The sequence below is a fragment of the Lampetra planeri genome, chromosome 40, assembly GCF_965212315.1.
Source record: "Lampetra planeri chromosome 40, kcLamPlan1.2.h2, whole genome shotgun sequence".
In the NCBI taxonomy this organism is placed as follows: Eukaryota; Metazoa; Chordata; class Hyperoartia; order Petromyzontiformes; family Petromyzontidae; genus Lampetra; species Lampetra planeri.
The window spans coordinates 1,910,455-1,928,098 of NC_136146.1; the positions used below are offsets into that span (position 1 = coordinate 1,910,455).

Below are 17,644 nucleotides of genomic sequence, written 5' to 3' on the forward strand. Positions count from 1 at the left end.
GGTTCTTCAAAGCAAAACAACACATGTACTTTGATGCGAATAACGTGCCACTTTAACTTCATCCTCATTAACCTTTTTCTTTTATTCAGATTGTAAAAATGTTCCCAACCGCCAGCGAGTCAGAACATTATATACCGCACACACACACACACACGCCGCACGTATCCCTTTGCTAAATTGAAATAGACTACAAAGCCCCTGATTGAAGCTGTGAGCCACAAACTGCACACACCGCGGGTATTTCAGCAAGAGAAACAGTCCCCTCATGTTTTGTGAGGTATGTTACATTTGCTCCTGCCATACAAGCATTCACTTTCTTTTGCTGCGATCAATAGTCAATTTAGAAGTCATCAATCACGCAATTGCCAGCATGGGTCAACAGTGCAGGACCTCCAAACGTGACGCTTGCACAATATAAATATGAATTCCATCCTGCTAATGCCGCTCGCTATTTGAACCCGTTTAATTGAACGAAAACGGTTCCCCCCCCCCCCCCCCCCCATTATGCAGCAGCAGCAGTTTTTTTTTGCAATGGTGCTAATCGGGACATTTCGTAAATTCGCGAGTAGCATGTAAAGCGCGCTTCATTATTGTCACTTTTGGTTTGTGATTATTATTTTTTATGACTTTTCTGCAGCGTAATTTGACTCAAAGCCCTGATTTACTGGAATGTGGAGCGCGGTGTGTTGGTCGAGTTAGCAGGTATCGATCGCGCATGCATAAGCGTCCGCGGGTCGTATTGAAGCCGTTGCGCCGTGATTCATCACCTGCAGCCGAAACTGGGGGAAATAAACTCGGCCCGCCTGAAGGATTTAAAACCTCTGGGCCAAAATCAAATTAGTTCGCCACTTAAGGCGGCAGATGCCAAGACACCGAATCGATTTGCCATTCCTTGTCCGTTTCCTCTGGACTCGCGTTTTCACACATCAAGCTACGCATTTTGCAACCGGTCACTTGTGTTTTACGGGATGGGCGTTGGCCTCCTGTTGTAGCAGCGAGTTTTTAGAACGTGCCGGAAGATGAAGGGGCACAGCGAAGGCGAGATATGAACTACCTCGCCTGCTATACAGGAGATCATTGGTTCGATACCGTCCCTGATGCCTGTGTAGTGCCGTAGATGGGCCACGCTTACCGGCAGTGGTACACGAGATCCATCTGCAAAGGTGCCCCGTACTGCCAAGAGGGGGGGGGGGGGGGGGCGCTGCGGGGGATCTACGATCCCACGCAACGCCTCCCCTTGATGGGCAAAGGGGCATAAAAGGGGACCTCCCCAGCCTATCGAGACAGTCACAGCTCAAGACCCAAGACCAGCCAGCTTAGGACCCTGGACCCTTCTCGCCCCGCTTGTCCTTGTAAGGGCCGGGACGCTGTGCGGGCCAGTGGTGGGACTCTGTGACTCCCGGCTCTACGTCCTTGTAAGGGCGAGTTCCGAGGAAGCCAGAGTCTAGACCCGCACCTTGGCTGGGTCGGGTCAGGTTGCCTCCCCTAGGGTAATCGTAGCCGGAGGACCCGAGAGCGTAGCCAGAGTCAGGCACGCTACAAGTAGGCTGTGTCTCTAGGCTGTGTCCCTAGGCTGTGTCAGAGTATTGTTGGAGTGTGGTATCGTAATAAAGAAGTTACGTCTACAAGTGCCTCCGGAACCCATTACACCTGTATATTTGAAATGTGCGTGTTCTCCTCGTGGTCACGTGGATTTTGCTCCGGGTCCTCCGGATTTTCCCTCCACATTTAGAAATATGCGCTTTTATTATTTCGCTGCTACACATTTCAACATGGTAAGTCACTTCATTGAGCTATCATTTCTGGCCAGATCACTTCTTAAAAATAGCTATATGCCTCAGTGGGCCTTACATGGATTCCTCCAGTCTAAATAAAGATTCTACATCTGGTAAATTAGAAAAGCGTTGATAGTTTCGTTTTTTTTTTACTGATGGGAAGCCTCCACATCACTGCCTTGCTCCCAGTGCCGAATTGTGTCGGCCGTAAGTTTATCCGTCGGAAGCAGTGGGTGATAAAATACCGTGATTAGCTCTTTTGCAAATCAATAAAGCCAAGGAATGGAACGCGTCAGAGATGTACACCCGCCGAGGAGATGGAGTGATGTTTTATGTTTTTTGATTCTTTTTTTTTCCTTTCTGGTCCGTGCGCTACTGCTCGGTGGATCGCGAGAGGTGGTGATGGCTTTGCGAGGCCTTCATCCAACAGTGGATTGACCACGGCTGATGATGACAAATCATTCACATCAGCGAAAGCAGATATGGGTCGGTGTGTGCATGACATTGTTCCGCGTCATTGTTATCTCATTTATTTGTAATCATCATCATCATCATAGTGAGGAAACTCTTCATCAGGGAATTGAGCAATGGTGGTCATACCTTACATTGGCAGTGAGTACCTGGCAGATTCAACTCTCACATGAAATCATGGGGGGGGGGGGGCGGGGGGCTTCTTCACAACCGACCAACGTGCGCTTGTCAGGAGAAGCAAACCACGGATCACCTCCCGAGGTGGCCAGCAGCACCACAATGCACTTTCCCAAGAATGCGCAATGCCAACAAGCAGACGCGGTGGCGCTGTGCAGAATGTTGGGTAGGAGACCGCCGTGCAGGTTGGACAGGAGACGCAATGAAGACGAGTGAGAGCATGAGGAAAACTCGCGATCTTGATTATAATTGGCCAATCTGATTATTTAAGTAGTCAATGAATTAACGATGACCGGTGCAATTACTCCGGCAATAACTAGGTATTGTTATTATGTGTGCCGCTGCACGGGAGGTGATGGGCGTGGCCTTTGACGTCATCATCATCCACGCAACACTGGCCGTGACTTGTAGTCGGGATTGCTACCTTAGGCGGGCAGAATGTGAAGGAACCGCAGTAATCGATCAAAACAAAGGAGTTGATAACAACATTTTAGAGATGAATTAACCTAATCTACTCATCGTCCCAGCTGGAGCTCTGATATAAGTAATTGACAGGTAACTAGAAGGACTGCATCCCTGCTTGTTGTAGCAACTCAACATCAAACGAGTAAATCTTGAACGGGTCTACATTTTCTGCGACAGAAAGCATAGCGTTGAGTGCATTATTTAATTTGACCGATTGCGTAAATCATGGGGACTGTTTGAATATACTTCACTATACTTGTGAGTACGGGTCAGAGAAGCAGGGTAGGGACATAGGGACCAGTTCAGATAATACTCAACGCTGATGTTATCCGTGGCCGGGGAACGAACTCGGGCCGCAGATAAAATTTAAATACGACTATGACAGCACTCCACTCTCGATATATGTGATGGGCTAAACGAGGTTTACAGAGACATACCTCTGTGTGGTGCTAATTTCTACAGTGTTTATTTTTTTCTCGCAAGGTGAGAAAGTGTGATTTGATTATTATTTTCATTACTATTATTTAGTACAAATACGTATTGGTTGAGTACTCCATTAAAAAAAAAACATTACCTTGCATTGTAATTGTCAGTTCCATATTTCATTCATTCTTTGTTGTTGTTTTCAGGCCCAATTGGGGAATCTTCTCTGACGGAATGCGTCACTTCGCCATAATGTAGCATATTTATCTTGATGCGGCATCCCACAGTCACTTTGAGAGACGTGTTTTCCATCAAGTGCTGAGTGCAGTTGATTCTTCATAATGACTGAACATTATTCCAAATATCTAATGGCCCATGCCGCGTAAATTTAAATTGAACCTCTGTGTTACTGTTCATTTGAATTTGGTTTCGAGTAAGAATATCAAAAGGCGTGTTTCTGAACAAAACACAACGTTCCTCTTTGGTGTGTCGTTCTTGTTTCAAGTCAATTAAAATACAAAACTCGGCACGCCTTGTCTCCCCCTTGTCTCCCCTTTGAAGTGTATTCGTCCCCCTCATTCTCGCGTATATGCGATGTGCGCGCTCATCTTCATTTGCCAGTGTGCTCGTGCCTGTAAGGGTTTGTGCAATGTCAAATTTGCCGTCTGTTCTTTCGCGACAACGTTCCAAAGGGCGGTATGTGACGTAGATTATATGAATCTGCTTTCATCTCTATACGTCAACCAAAAAAATGTTTCCCTTCTTTGTAAGGGGAAAGTGTGGTGGTGCGTCTTATAACCTGACAAGTGTACGTGCGTTGGTGTGTGTGTGACCAGATTTGCATAACTGTATTGATACTGTGCGTCTTACTTTCTGGAGCATCTTTTAAGACGGAGAACAGAGGACTTGGCCGACAACAAAAAATACAGAAATGGGGCTGTTCCCATACAATTGTATCGGACTTCAGGAATTTACAATGCGTTAAACTGACCTGCCTGTATGTATGTTGAACTTCTCTCGCACCGTACATAGCCAACCATGCTAATCAGAGGTGCGGGGAAAGGACGACAAGCTAAACACAAAAATCACGTCTAAAAATTTTTGTTTTCAAATGACATTTAAAAGTGCTTAGCTCTCGTGGTGTCCTAATATCGGAAGGAAGAGCGTTCCAGATGGCCACAGAAGCGCATCTGAAAGTGTGCACTGCAGTGACCACCGTCTTTGTTCGAGAGTCAGCCAAAAAGCCGCTGTGAGGATGCCTGGAGTTCACGTGATGGTTTATGCTCCTTGATGAGATCAGCGAGGTATTAATCTTAATTTTAGAACTTTCGTGACTGCAGGAATTATTATTTGTTTCTTTCGGTTAAGTCACGTCTAAAGATAAAATAATAAATTAAATTAAATAATAGAATACGACGTTTCGATTGCAACACAAGCAATCATCATCAGGTATAATGAAATAGTGACATAAAATCTAACCAGAAAACTATAGACAGACATATTAGCAGACAGATATCACCAAGATACATAGCGAGAGCAACACAGGTAACAGAGAGGGGTGATCGTCTCTGTGTGGTGGCCTTAAATAGACAGAGGGGGGGGCGGAGGCAGAGAGAGGGAGGAGGGTTAGAGAAAAAAATAGCATATCAATGAGTGGTCAACAGACGTGGTGCTGCGAATGCGATGGCACGGCAAGCAAGCCTGGAAATCAGGAGAAGGACACACTAAAATTAAATAACCTAGTAAAATATCGAAATGTAATGTAATACAACACAGAGGGTCGGTCAACACACAATTAACGCATAGCCTGGTTGATTACGTATTTCAAAGATTGCTAAGTTAGAATTTAAGTGTGAACAATCCTCTCTTTAGATTGTTCACACTTAAATTCTAACTTAGCAATCTTTGAAATACGTAATCAACCAGGCTATGCGTTAATTGTGTGTTGACCGACCCTCTGTGTTGTATTACATTACATTTCGATATTTTACTAGGTTATTTAATTTTAGTGTGTCCTTCTCCTGATTTTCAGGCTTGCTTGCCGTGCCATCGCATTCGCAGCACCATGTCTGTTGACCACTCATTGATATGCTATTTTTTTCTCTAACCCTCCTCCCTCTCTCTGCCTCCGCCCCCCCCTCTGTCTATTTAAGGCCACCACACAGAGACGATCACCCCTCTCTGTTACCTGTGTTGCTCTCGCTATGTATCTTGGTGATATCTGTCTGCTAATATGTCTGTCTATAGTTTTCTGGTTAGATTTTATGTCACTATTTCATTATACCTGATGATGATTGCTTGTGTTGCAATCGAAACGTCGTATTCTATTATTTAATTTAATTTATTATTTTATCTTTAGACGTGACTTAACCGAAAGAAACAAATAACAGCGAGGTATTGTGGTACATTTTTGGCAAGCACTTTGTGTGTAATGAGCATGACCTTTTAATGTATTTGTTCAGCAACAGGAAGCCAAGTTTGGCGAGCACTGGACGGACACGGTCGGATCTCGGATCTTGCAGTACCCGTCACGACACGCATTAAACCACCATAAATCACGAAGCCAATTCTGGCATTGCACAATCCAATACTGAAGTTGTTACTGTGCAGGACTAAACCGGGAATTCCTGGCGCATGACACCTCTGTGCAGTGTGGAGACGTCGCTAAGCAATGGTCACCAATTGCTTTGTGTGGTGTTCAATTTTTGAGCTGCAGAAATGAGATGTAGATTTTTTTTTGAGTGCCTGAAAAACGCCCATCAAATATGTTGTTTTGTGGATAAACTGCAAACATAATAATCGATATACATACAGTAATTACTTACACAGACATACATACACAGACATAAATACACACACACAGACACACAGACACACAGACACAGATCCCCCGCATAGATTTAACAGACTGTTGGGGTAAATGCTGTTAGCGAGCACCTATGAAGGTCAACCCGGCACACATGGGAATGGGTGGCCAGCACCACGCACGACTGCTTTTGTCTCCCCAGTGGCGATGTTTACCCACCGCATCAGGTACTCATTTGAGGCTGAATCTACCTGCTGTTGTCCGTGAGCGGGAATCGAACTCGGGTTGCCGTGTACGTAGTGCAGGACACAAACCGCTACACAACCGCACCCCATACAGATACACAGAGGCATTTGCATATACAGACAATAATGATACAATAGTTAAGCAGAGTCAAATTTGCATGAGAAAACAAGGAATTGCGAATGAGCCAATGTTGCTTATAAAAAAACTAAATAAACAATATCCCCGAGTAAAAGGGAGCAGAACAACGTCAAAAGCGTGAAAGTTTGACAGGCAAGGAATTAAATTAACTCTTACAGCAATGTCGTTATTCATTAATGTCTGTGCACTAATTATAATAAAGGGAGGAATGTAAAAAATATTTCTTCATAATAATAAAAAATGTGTATAAAATATTCATTAAATTATACATCTCAAAGTATCCCATGGTAACTGCATATTTTTAATTGGAAATTCTTTTAGTGATGAACAGGATGACATTTCTGCAATATTTCTCTCGATGACGGATATGTTTTTTATTTTTATTTTTCATTCATTGATCTCGACCCACATTTTAGGCCACTCGCAGCGTTGAATTCCTTAAATTAGTTTAAAAAAAAATCCAATCCTACTCAAATTTAGCACTCGGGTCATGTCATGACATGATACAAATTGGATCTCTGAAGCAACAATGGATCACTTCTGCACTTCTGAAGTCAAATAGAGCCTTATTACTCAATCAAATTATCCACAATTAAAGCACACATTTGGTATTCTCTCCTCACAGCGTCTGCTACATGTCAATCAAACAATTGTTTTAAGTATCAGAGCTGGTACAAGTCAATTTAAGTGAAAACCTAATTTAACACGATGGCTTTTATTCGTGCAGTAATTGGTGATGGAGTCCCGACCATCAACTCACTTGCCTTGAGAAGCCAGTTTAATCACACGTGACTGTGGTACAACTTGGATCTCAGAGGTGCCAGGCTCAGTGCCCTGACTCCTGAGCCACCCATAGACCTCCTTGCTCACTCCTGTTCCGAGCTTTGACATCTGTTTCATTCAACAAATTGAACACTCACAGTGAGATGGTGGAGGCTACAATCGGTGTAATGTTTGCTGTAATCCTGCTGTTACCAGTTCGATTTAAATATCCTATTGCTGCAGTTGAAACGATGGTATATTTTTATTTTATTTAATTCCCCCCGCCTCTATCCATTTAGCAGTATAAATGGGTAAACCCACAGGCCAGGGTAAAGTGTAGATGCTCCAACCTCTCCCAGGACATCCTGTCCAGCTTGGAGGAGTAGGCCAAATGCCATCTGAGAGGGGATGTCTAGAGATCTCTCCAGCGAAGTTCCTTCTCTAAGCAGTGGCAAGAGTTTGCAATTGAATGGCTGCACCCTCACCTCTGCTCGTTTTGTAAAAACACGGCTGTTGAAACAGAAGTAATCGAAACATGCTAATCATGAATAGTATCATAGTAATTATTAATAGTATTACTGTGCTTGTTTTGAGTCTCAAGACTTGATTGCAGGAGGGTCCTGCCAAGTTTTCACAGTAGAGGAGGGGGGGGGTAGGTGATTTTGCTCCGGGCATTTATGTTGCTATATATAATCCCAATTTAGTAATTTGCAGGTAATATGTCAACATGACTATTGAAATGTATTCATAATATTAATGTTTATGCTGAATGTCTGCTGCTGCTGTGTCCTGTGCAGCCCTTTGAGATATTTGATTAAAAGCGCGCTATAAATGTAAATATTATTGTTTTCTCTTTCTCTCTCTGTTTATCTGTGCTGTCTCTCTCTCTCTCTCTGCTTGTGCGTCTGTCTATGTTGTCTCCGTGTCTGTGTTTTGTCTCTCTCTCAAATTTAGCAATCTTTGGAAGAACGTTAATCAACCAGGTGGGGTGTTGACTGTTTTGTTAGCCGACTCTCTGTGTTGTTATTGCATTATATTTCTGAGTTTACTAGGTTTGTTTTTCTCATTCATTCATACCTGATGATGATTGCTTGTGTTGCAATCGAAACGTCGTATTCTATTATTTCATTTATTTTATTTCTACGTGAATTTCCCAAAAGAACCAAACAGTGAATAGTATTATTATTTACAATGCATTGGTCACCACCATTTCGATTGATATGTATTTGGCTATGGGGAGGAAACCAGAAAGCCCATGCGTAACATGTGGGAGAGCGTTCAAACTCCACGCAGAAAGACACCCGAGTACATAATGGAAACCATTCTTTCGGTAAAGTCACGTAGATAAAAATAATAATAATAGAACACAACGTTTCGGTCCAAACACAAGCGTCCGTCATCAGGTGAGAAAGAACGATCCGCTGTTGTGGCTTTATATAGGCACGGGAGGAGTGGGGGGGGAGAAGGGGTTTTCTAGAGTAAAATTAGAATGTCAATGGGATTTAAATCTCACGGACGCTTGTGTTGCGACCGAAACGTCGTCTTCTATTATTATTACTTTTCAATCTACGAGACTTCACCGAAAGAACCAGAGAGTATAGATTCCTGCAGTCACGAAAGCTTCAAATCAAGATGACATCATGGAAACCCATGGTCTTTCTTGCTTCAACGCACGAGTGTTTCCAATGTGCCAACCGCCGCCACCCCAGCGCCCGTCGTCACAGTGTCCGCCTTACCTGCAGAGTGCGGCGGAGGTGCACAGATGAGCACCACTCCTTGGCCTTGTCGCACGGCCACCGTACCCCGGTGCTTGGTGCGGAAGCTCTCCAGATCTGGCCCAGAGGGGATACACGGCCACAATCACGGTTCGCTCGTACTGCGGTGGCAATTCGCTGATGGATCTGGAGAGAAGACCCCGTATCGTTGTATAATCCCACCGAAATGAACAATAAATACTCCTCTGATTGCAGCAGCATAATGTGGGGCCGTGGACCGGTTCAAGCACCGCGGAAAGAACGCATTTCAACGTTGTTAAAGGTTAATAAGCATTTTGGAAAGGAATTGGGAGGCTCAAGATTTAAAAAAAAAAAAGTAAATCGGCAGCACAATTCTGTCAGCAGCTCCAGGGGATTTCTATCGTGCTGAAGTTATCGCCCAGGCACACCGAGCAATTCCTGTGATGTGAATCTCCCACCGGACAGGACAACCGTTTTATAGTCGCTACTGCTTTGGCTTCTGGCGCCAAGTTGCACCGGCGATGATAAACCGCCAATGTCTTGCGCAACAACGCTTTGAGACTCCAGCTCAGGCTTAGTATTTAAATAGTTTTCGTTTTTTTATGCGTACACACGAGACATCTGATTGAAGTGGAGACAATTACTATGTTGAAGAAAATTGGGTGATTTGATTAAATTGCGGAGTGTTTCCATACGTTAAAGGAACGTGAAAGCGTAAATCAATATACTTGCCGAATCAAAAACATGTTTTATCTACCTGATCTTGTTAGTGCCTGTGAAGGATTGTTATCAATAAAAACATCCACTGGGTTTAAAAGTGGATTCTCCATAATGTTTAACAGCTCTCTCGCTGAGTTCTTCCTGGTTCAGCAGTTCCACTGCTGGATTAGTTTTTCCGCCTAAGGTCGACCGCTTGTGTTGCGATCGAAACGTCTTGATATATTACTTGTTATTTTATTTTTCTACCTACGTGACTTAACCGAAAGAAGCAAAAAGTATGGATTCCTGCAGTCACGAAAGCTTCAAATCAAGATTTTATAGAGTAGACTGTCTAATGGTTGGTTGAGGCGTTGTAAAACACAACTCCGGTTCAGAACTGTCGTCAATACCAACATTATAGCCATGTTGAAGACAAGGATGCTTAAATTGCAAACTTGGTTTCGTTGTATGACATCAGTATTATCCGATTAATTACTTAATTTAATTTCATTCGTAAGCGTTTATTTTTCTTTTCTCTCAGTGCTATCCATTCAGAGCGACCCCCTGTGTGTCAAGAGAATGGCTCGCTGAAAGTGGATATCAGAGAACTACCTCTGAGATCGCTTCAAGTGCCCTCTTGACCTCTGGTTCACACGGTTTATTCATAGGGAGCTGCCCAGATTCGAACCAAGGAATCTTGGCAGGGCCAGGTCTGTGCTCTGCATTCTGAGCCACCCTCTCATCTCTTAATGCTTTGATTATATATATATATAACTAAATCTGTCACGTTTGTAATCATAGATGATACCTACCAAGTGTAAATATAAAAACAAATACTTCCTCTAAAGTGCCTGTAATCACAACATTAATTTTTCGTACGTTATTTTGATGAAGAATTCAGTTAAAGGATTACACGAATATTGATGTCGGTGAAGGTTAATAATTCATTTCCAATGTATTTGTATTTAATCGTCAAATACGAGCAATTTAAAAGCAAACATATACCGATTGGTGACATTCCCCTGATTATTTTTATTCAATAGTTTCAAACGTTATATATTTCTCCAAGTATCTTTCGATTCCCTTTCCTGGTATCGTGTCACAAGATGAAGACATTTCTATCCGTAACCCTGCCGAGGAGCAGCGCACCACTTACGTGCCAGTGAAGATGACAATACAGAACAACTACGACTGCAGCCACCCACTTCCCACACTTGAGGGACACTTTATATATATATGTACTACCCACAAATAGTACTTTGTATATTTAAATCAAACGAAAACGTATTGATGTTTTTTTTTCTTTCTCTCCCGAGCTGGCATACGTTTTATCAAGCTTGAAAACAAATATTTTTGTTTGCCATTTCATGTATTCGTGTATGTGTTGTTATGTTCTTGCCAAAATCACGTGAAACTCTGATGAGGAGAAAACGTCAAACTGCTGGGTACGTTTACGAGCATAGCAAGATGTTGACTTGCTCACGAACGTTTCTAAAACATGTATTTTGAAACTCATGTCTCATGCAAACAATCAATGTAATAAGTTAAATATACAGTAAAACCTTGGATTGCGAGCATAATTCGTTCCGGAAACGTGTTTGTAATCAAAAGCACTCGTATATCAAAGCACTCGTGTATCAATTGTGATCACGTGACGCTCGGCAGACAAAGCGTACACACGTGCTACTCGTATTGCAAGACCTCGCTCGTTTATCAAATTCATATATTATTTTACAAATTTGCTCGTGTTGCAAAACACTCGAAGACTAAGTTACTCGCAATCCAAGGTTTTACTGTATATATATGAACATAAGGGGTGGTGGCGGGTTTAATGACACATTAATATTTATACGATCTAACCCAAAAAAACAACCTGCATTATGGATATATGAACAAAACATGGACAGCGAAAGCACAAGTCAACCTTAATATACCTGTTGACGTGGACTCTGGGAGTCGGTGCGAGTGAACAAAATATCTGCCGTATTATCCACATTAAAAGATGCACTTGCATCCCCCTGCATTTTAAAGCACACTTGGAGTTTCATCTTATATTCCAGTAGCCGCGTGTCTTCCTCTTCGCCCAGATTTGTATCAGCTTTACTGACACCGGACACGAGTTTGGGCTGAGTCTTGCTTTCCGGAGCATCTCGCAATGTGGAGATTCAGGTAAATATAACTGTATACATAGTTTGTGTTACTGCCATTGGAAAACCAGCATGAGTCCTTCAGCTCGCCACACTTGAGGACCGTACGCGTGGCAGACTGCCCAGATTTGAATACGGATGCTGGCTCAGTGTGATCCCCCTGTGGCACGAAGCGACCTCGTGTACTGCCTTAACTTGACAGTCCACTGATGCTGGAGAGATGGGGATCCTTCAGGCAAGTGGCAATATGTGTATTGTGTGACTTCGCATAGACATCACGTCAACTGTATTGTGTGCAGCAAAAAAAAACAACATACCGATTGCAGTGGCAACAACGATGCCGAATGAATGTGTCACCGAAAATAATTATCAACAGCTGGAAAGCCTCGCCAGATCATCACCATCCATCTCAGTCTTGTGATGTCGCTTATGCACAGGCTATTATTATTGATGTCGCTCCATATTTGTGGTGCTCATTCTCTTGAGCATGTTCCCTACTTTGACTGCCATTTCATCAGCAGGCTCATCCAGTGGCCTGGTCCACATGATGTCTCTAAAATGTGTTTCTTCACTGATCCATGCGTTCCTCCTTCTGTGTCTCAGTGCAATTTCCAGCATGGACCTCTCCATGATTATCTGTGTGTTGCGGCAGCCTTTGATCTATGTTCTTTGTCGGTGTGCATATTTTCTGATTCGTGTGTTAGAGCCGGCAATGTAAAAAGTTGGGTAATTTGGTAGAATTACATAATTCAGAGAATACGGTATGCACACATATACATACATATTTCACTCTGTACATATTAACTTAGAGTTTCACGCTGCTATTGCATTTGTCTGTGACTGATTCACCAAATCCAAATGCAGCACACAGGGCAAATTCACGATGCTGAAGGCAGACAGGGATTTATACAATTCGATTGGCCGATTTTAAAAGGTCAGGTGCATGCGACTACCGCATTCCCCTTACAATTTCACCTCTGACCCACGGGGTTACTTTTGAAATCGGCCTTTTAATGAAAGAGCAGAAACAAACATTTTCAGAAGAAAAAAGAGGGGGGAAAAGTGAACATATCCTCCGCCATCACGTACGACAAAGGGTTAAAGGTTCAGCCCTATAATTGCCTGCTCACAACACCGCTGGCGGAAGAGCCTCCACTACGGGACCTCCATAGGGCACTTCTTTCAAGGTATTCGGGCCATCTCGTCCACGCCGGACAGAACCCTTGTAAGAGGTGTGGAGTGCCCACACTTGACCCCACCACGTGCCACCTTCCGATCGGGCAGCTACAGTGAACCCATTTTCGCTGCTGGGTGGACAGAGGCGGGAGGGTGGTGGCGGAATTCAAGGAACTTGCACCGGTGTTTCAGACTCGGCATCTTAATTTATCCTGGAGGAATCCAACGAGCCGTGAAGCTCTCTTTCACAAATATCAAGTTTCAATCGCCGCACATAGCGATGGAATTGAACTGGCGACCTCGCGATTGTTGCAAGTCCAGTGCTCGAAATGCAGCGCCACTGTGGCAGCATCCCTCGCTTATTTGTACGGTTAAATGTGACGTTGCCGCAGAACACCTTCCCCACCCAGTGGGCGTGCGCTAAGCGCGCATTAATTCCCCGATCAAAATCGATCCTCAAGCGCGCGACACGCGCCGGGAATGATACGCGAAGGCCAATTCGGTGCGAGAAACCGTCTAGCGCCACATCGTCCAGTTAGCTCACCGCCACAGCTTGGCCGCGTCTCGTACAATGTGCGTCACGTTGGCAAAGCGTTCGTTTCTTACGCGCGCCTATCGTGAAATGTAGAATCGAAATTCATCGACGAAATTTACGCATTGTTGCACCTCCATTGCTGCAGATGGAAAGTATCCGGCCAGTATCCATCCTTCACGGGGTGTTTACCCTGCTTTTCTTCCAAATCACAGAAGGCTTTTTTTGTTTAATAGAATGCCAACACGCACTCGCATTCTATCCAACCGCAACCAACTTGCGAGCATTTCTATTTTACTCGCTGGCGGCTGCTGCTGCAGCAGCAAGGGATTTGTCAAAAGTTGTGGCCGCCTTGAGCTACGAATCGATGCCAACAACCCCTTGCCAGATCATGCATCTGCCCTGGCAACTTCTAAGCAAAGCTTCTGTTGTTGTTTGTTGCTCCTGCTGCTGTTGTTGTTGTTGTGAGTACTCACAAGCAAACTGCAGGGCAGCCTCCCTGCTCCGCACAGTCCCCACGGCATTGGAGGCGAGGCAGTAGTAGGTGCCGGCGTCTTTCCCTTCGGCCGGGTGCGAGATCACGAGTCCCCCGCTGACGACGCCGTAGCGACCCCCCACAGACACCTCCGTGCCGTTTCTCATCCACCTGAACGACAAAGACAAATGCCTCCGAGTTAATATTTGTCCCCCCCTCCCATCCACCCGTTGCTGAGCACAGGAACGAAGTCGTCCCAAAATTCCAGATTTGAAGCTTTCGTGACTGCAAGGATTCATATTCTTAGGTTTTTTGGGTAAAGTCACGTAGGTAAAAAAATTAAAATTAATAAAAGTAAAATACAAATAAAATAAAAATCACGACGTTTCGGAAGCAACACTAGCTTCCGTCTTCAGGTGGAACCGTCACAGCACGCTAGCTGTATCAAGTAATTTAAATTTTTTACCTACGTGACTTTACCGAAAAAACCTAAGAATATCGTCCCAAAATGCCAAGCTGCCCGGCAGCAATAGCAGCGTGATCGGGGTGTTATTTTGACGAGAGCCAACACGTCCCTGGCCACCTAATTGGTCAGTCATGAGTTGCAGCGGTTGTGTCTCCAAGCAGGCAGTGAATGCTGCACTCTGGTTGTAAAGTAGCATCTGACGCACACGTGCATTATTGTTGGTGTGAACGAACTCCGCCTTTCCATGCTTAGTGCATTGAGAACGATTGTTTTAAGGGCGCTTTCTAAATGTAAATTATTATAATTATTACCACGACTGTTATTAAATGCATTATATTAAAATGTTATCCGAGTTAATATCAGGCAACATTCAACGTCAAAGTGGAAATGTTTTTTTACATGATGTGATTCATGGCATGATAGTAGTCAATCGCCTGATTTTTTGCTCAATAATTAACCCGTTTGAGTATTATTGAACTGATAATCCTGAATGCAGAATAATGTGAGTTGCTGTAGCGATAGCCGCTGAATGGCATGGTATGGTGAAGAGTTAATTCTAAACACACTGCATGCACCATTCTCTTTACCGCACAGAGTATCTGAACGTACCAAAATATACAATTTGGTTAATCGGTTATAACTAGACTCAACTGAAATATCAGATAAAGCAACGACTAGCATGGAGCTTGTGTGCACGATCACCCACACCGCTTTGCCATTGCACAATAGCAAAAGTCGCGGTATTTGAGCAGATTTTGCGTTAATATCCAGAGCTCAGCTCTTGAGCGAGAGCTGAGTAATTCCACTAGGAATGTCGTCAGCCATTCTGAAAAAAAAGGATTTGGGATGATCTGACAGGTCAGCACATTGTCTTTCCCGGAAACATTTTGTACAACCGGTCCTCCGAGTGTAGGGAAGACACTGAAATCCCTCAAAAGGCATCGTTGTTAATGCACTCACGGTATTTCACGTCTGGATGTTACACGTACTCAAGAAGTTACGAGCAGTGCCTTGTTAATGGCTCTGGATGGCTCCGTTCAAAAGTGCTGCTTTAAGCCATATTCGCTTCTGTCAACAAACTCAGATTATCCGTCGGCTTTTTTGAGCACTGCCAAGTTATGCAAACAGTCTCCCGATGCGCGCGCGCCTCAAACATCTCGCATCCAAGAATTGTTTCCATCCGAATGCGCACTCGTTATGAATATTTAATCTACAACGAAATGTGTTCCGTTGGCTCGGCCAGACTAATGGCTCATTTCATAAGGGATTCGATTTGTGTCAGTTTACCCAACGTCAACACCCCGCCCCCCCTGCCCTCCAACAAGATCCAATTTGTTTATTCTCCCTGCATGCCCCCCACGCCTCTCACCCCCACCCAATCCCACCCCCAAATCGTTTTATTCCTGCAATAGTTAAATAATGCCATCATTTTGAGCATCTTCACTTCGTATGATTTGTTTCTTTTCCAACGAACAAAATGGCCCACCTGGTTGAGATTACTTCAGCACCTGTTGGACGTGCTGTTCGAGTGGGGGGGGGCAAGCCAAGTTTGTATATTTGTTTTGTTTAACTCGCCTTTGTTCGAATATGCAAATCACAGGAATTTGCTGGCAAAACTGATTTCAAAGCAAATGCAATTCCCCCACCCGCCCCAGCATGACTATCGCACATTGTCCGTGTGTGGCTGGGTGGCTGGATGGGTTGGTGGGTGATTTGGGTCGTTGGGTGGCTGGGTGGGTAGGAATGGGTGAGTGGGTGTGTGTGAGTGCCTGGGTGGGTTGGTATGGGTAGGTAGAAATGTGTGGGTGGGTATGGGTAGATAGGAATGAATGGGTTGGAATGTGTGCCTGGGTATGGGTGGGTGAGTGGTTGGGTCGGTGGGTGGCTATGGGTAGTGAGGAATGGGTGGGTATGTTGGACGTGCTGTTCGAGTGGGTGGCTGGGTGGGTGGGTATGGGTAGGTAGGAATGGGTGGGTGGGCATATGTGGGTGGGTATGGGTGGATGGCTGGATTAGTGGGTGGTTTGGGTGGGTGGGTGGCTGGCTTGCATGGTGGTGGCTATGGATGGGTGGGTGGGGTAAACCTCTGCGGATTCAGCGTGTGTGAGAGAGCCCGGCTTGGGGTTCACTGGCTCAGAAAGAAATCCCTTCCTCGGTATGCTGCGCTGGGCACAGCAACGCTGAGCTCGCTGTTCTGCAGACACTCGCCGTGTTCGGAATCCCACAGCAGTGCGTGCAAAGATCCAAGCCATTGCGTGTCGCTGTTGTCGCCACTGTCAGCACTCGCCACCTAATGAGTTCAATGAGCCGGTCCGCTGAACATTGCGCTAAGAACACGGGGCCTTCCGTGACATTAAACGCAACTCCGTGGACAGCGTTGGCATCGGTGAGGAAGGGAAGGTTGAAAATGCATGACTGGTCTTGTCGAAACAAAAATAAGACGAGGCTTTACCCTTTCTGGCAATAAAACAGGAGGTGTTAAGATGCTCAAACACCAAATAGAAACCTTTTGCAAAGAATAGAGTTTCCATTAACCACACATACTTGTGGCAAAACAAGTAAACAAACAAGCTATGATAATATATGCCTTGTCTTTGGAATGGAATGGCCTACACCAGAGATAGCCTTCTCTATAGCCCAGTGTTAGACCACAGAACGCCAAAAGTACAAAGTCTACGCAAGTATCAAATTATGAATAGCTTGGGTTGAGCAGTTCTATCTATGGGACATTTTTGATACTGGCGAGAAAAGGTACTATAGATATCACTGGTGTTGTCATCAACTGTTGACAAAGGAGCCGTGGTGTCATACAGACATTGTCGTCATCAACAGTCATCCCCAAGTCACCACCACATTTCACAATCCTGTGATGTAATGATGCACCTAGCACTTGAACATGAATGTATGTCATCACTCCAACTCCTTAGTGCACTCATTGATTCCTTTCTAAGGCAGTGTCCGTTGATGTTGAAAGTGGGAAACTGTTTTCAGCTTTTGTTTTGTACATTAGTTGTACAATGTGTTATGTACTAATTTGTGTGCAATACTCTATAGAATATGAACTTTATATATATAACTGGCAAGGTGGCTCATCAGTAGAGCTAGAAGTCAACAACGGTTGCCCTTTGCATGGGACTCATCCCCATCATA

At 44.4% G+C, this 17,644-nt stretch overlaps 1 protein-coding gene across 1 annotated transcript in view; it reads right to left on the minus strand.

Annotated features, from left to right (window-relative positions):
* LOC144731717 (contactin-4-like) overlaps positions 1–17,644 on the minus strand; it is a 151,097-nt gene that overhangs the window by 77,777 nt on the left and 55,676 nt on the right. The window contains exons 4-5 of the mRNA XM_078612904.1: positions 14,030–14,199; positions 9,000–9,095 (exon numbers count right to left, since the gene is read on the minus strand). Of these exons, the coding sequence (XP_078469030.1) occupies positions 9,000–9,095; positions 14,030–14,199 (266 nt within the window). The remainder of the gene's footprint in view (positions 1–8,999; positions 9,096–14,029; positions 14,200–17,644) is intronic.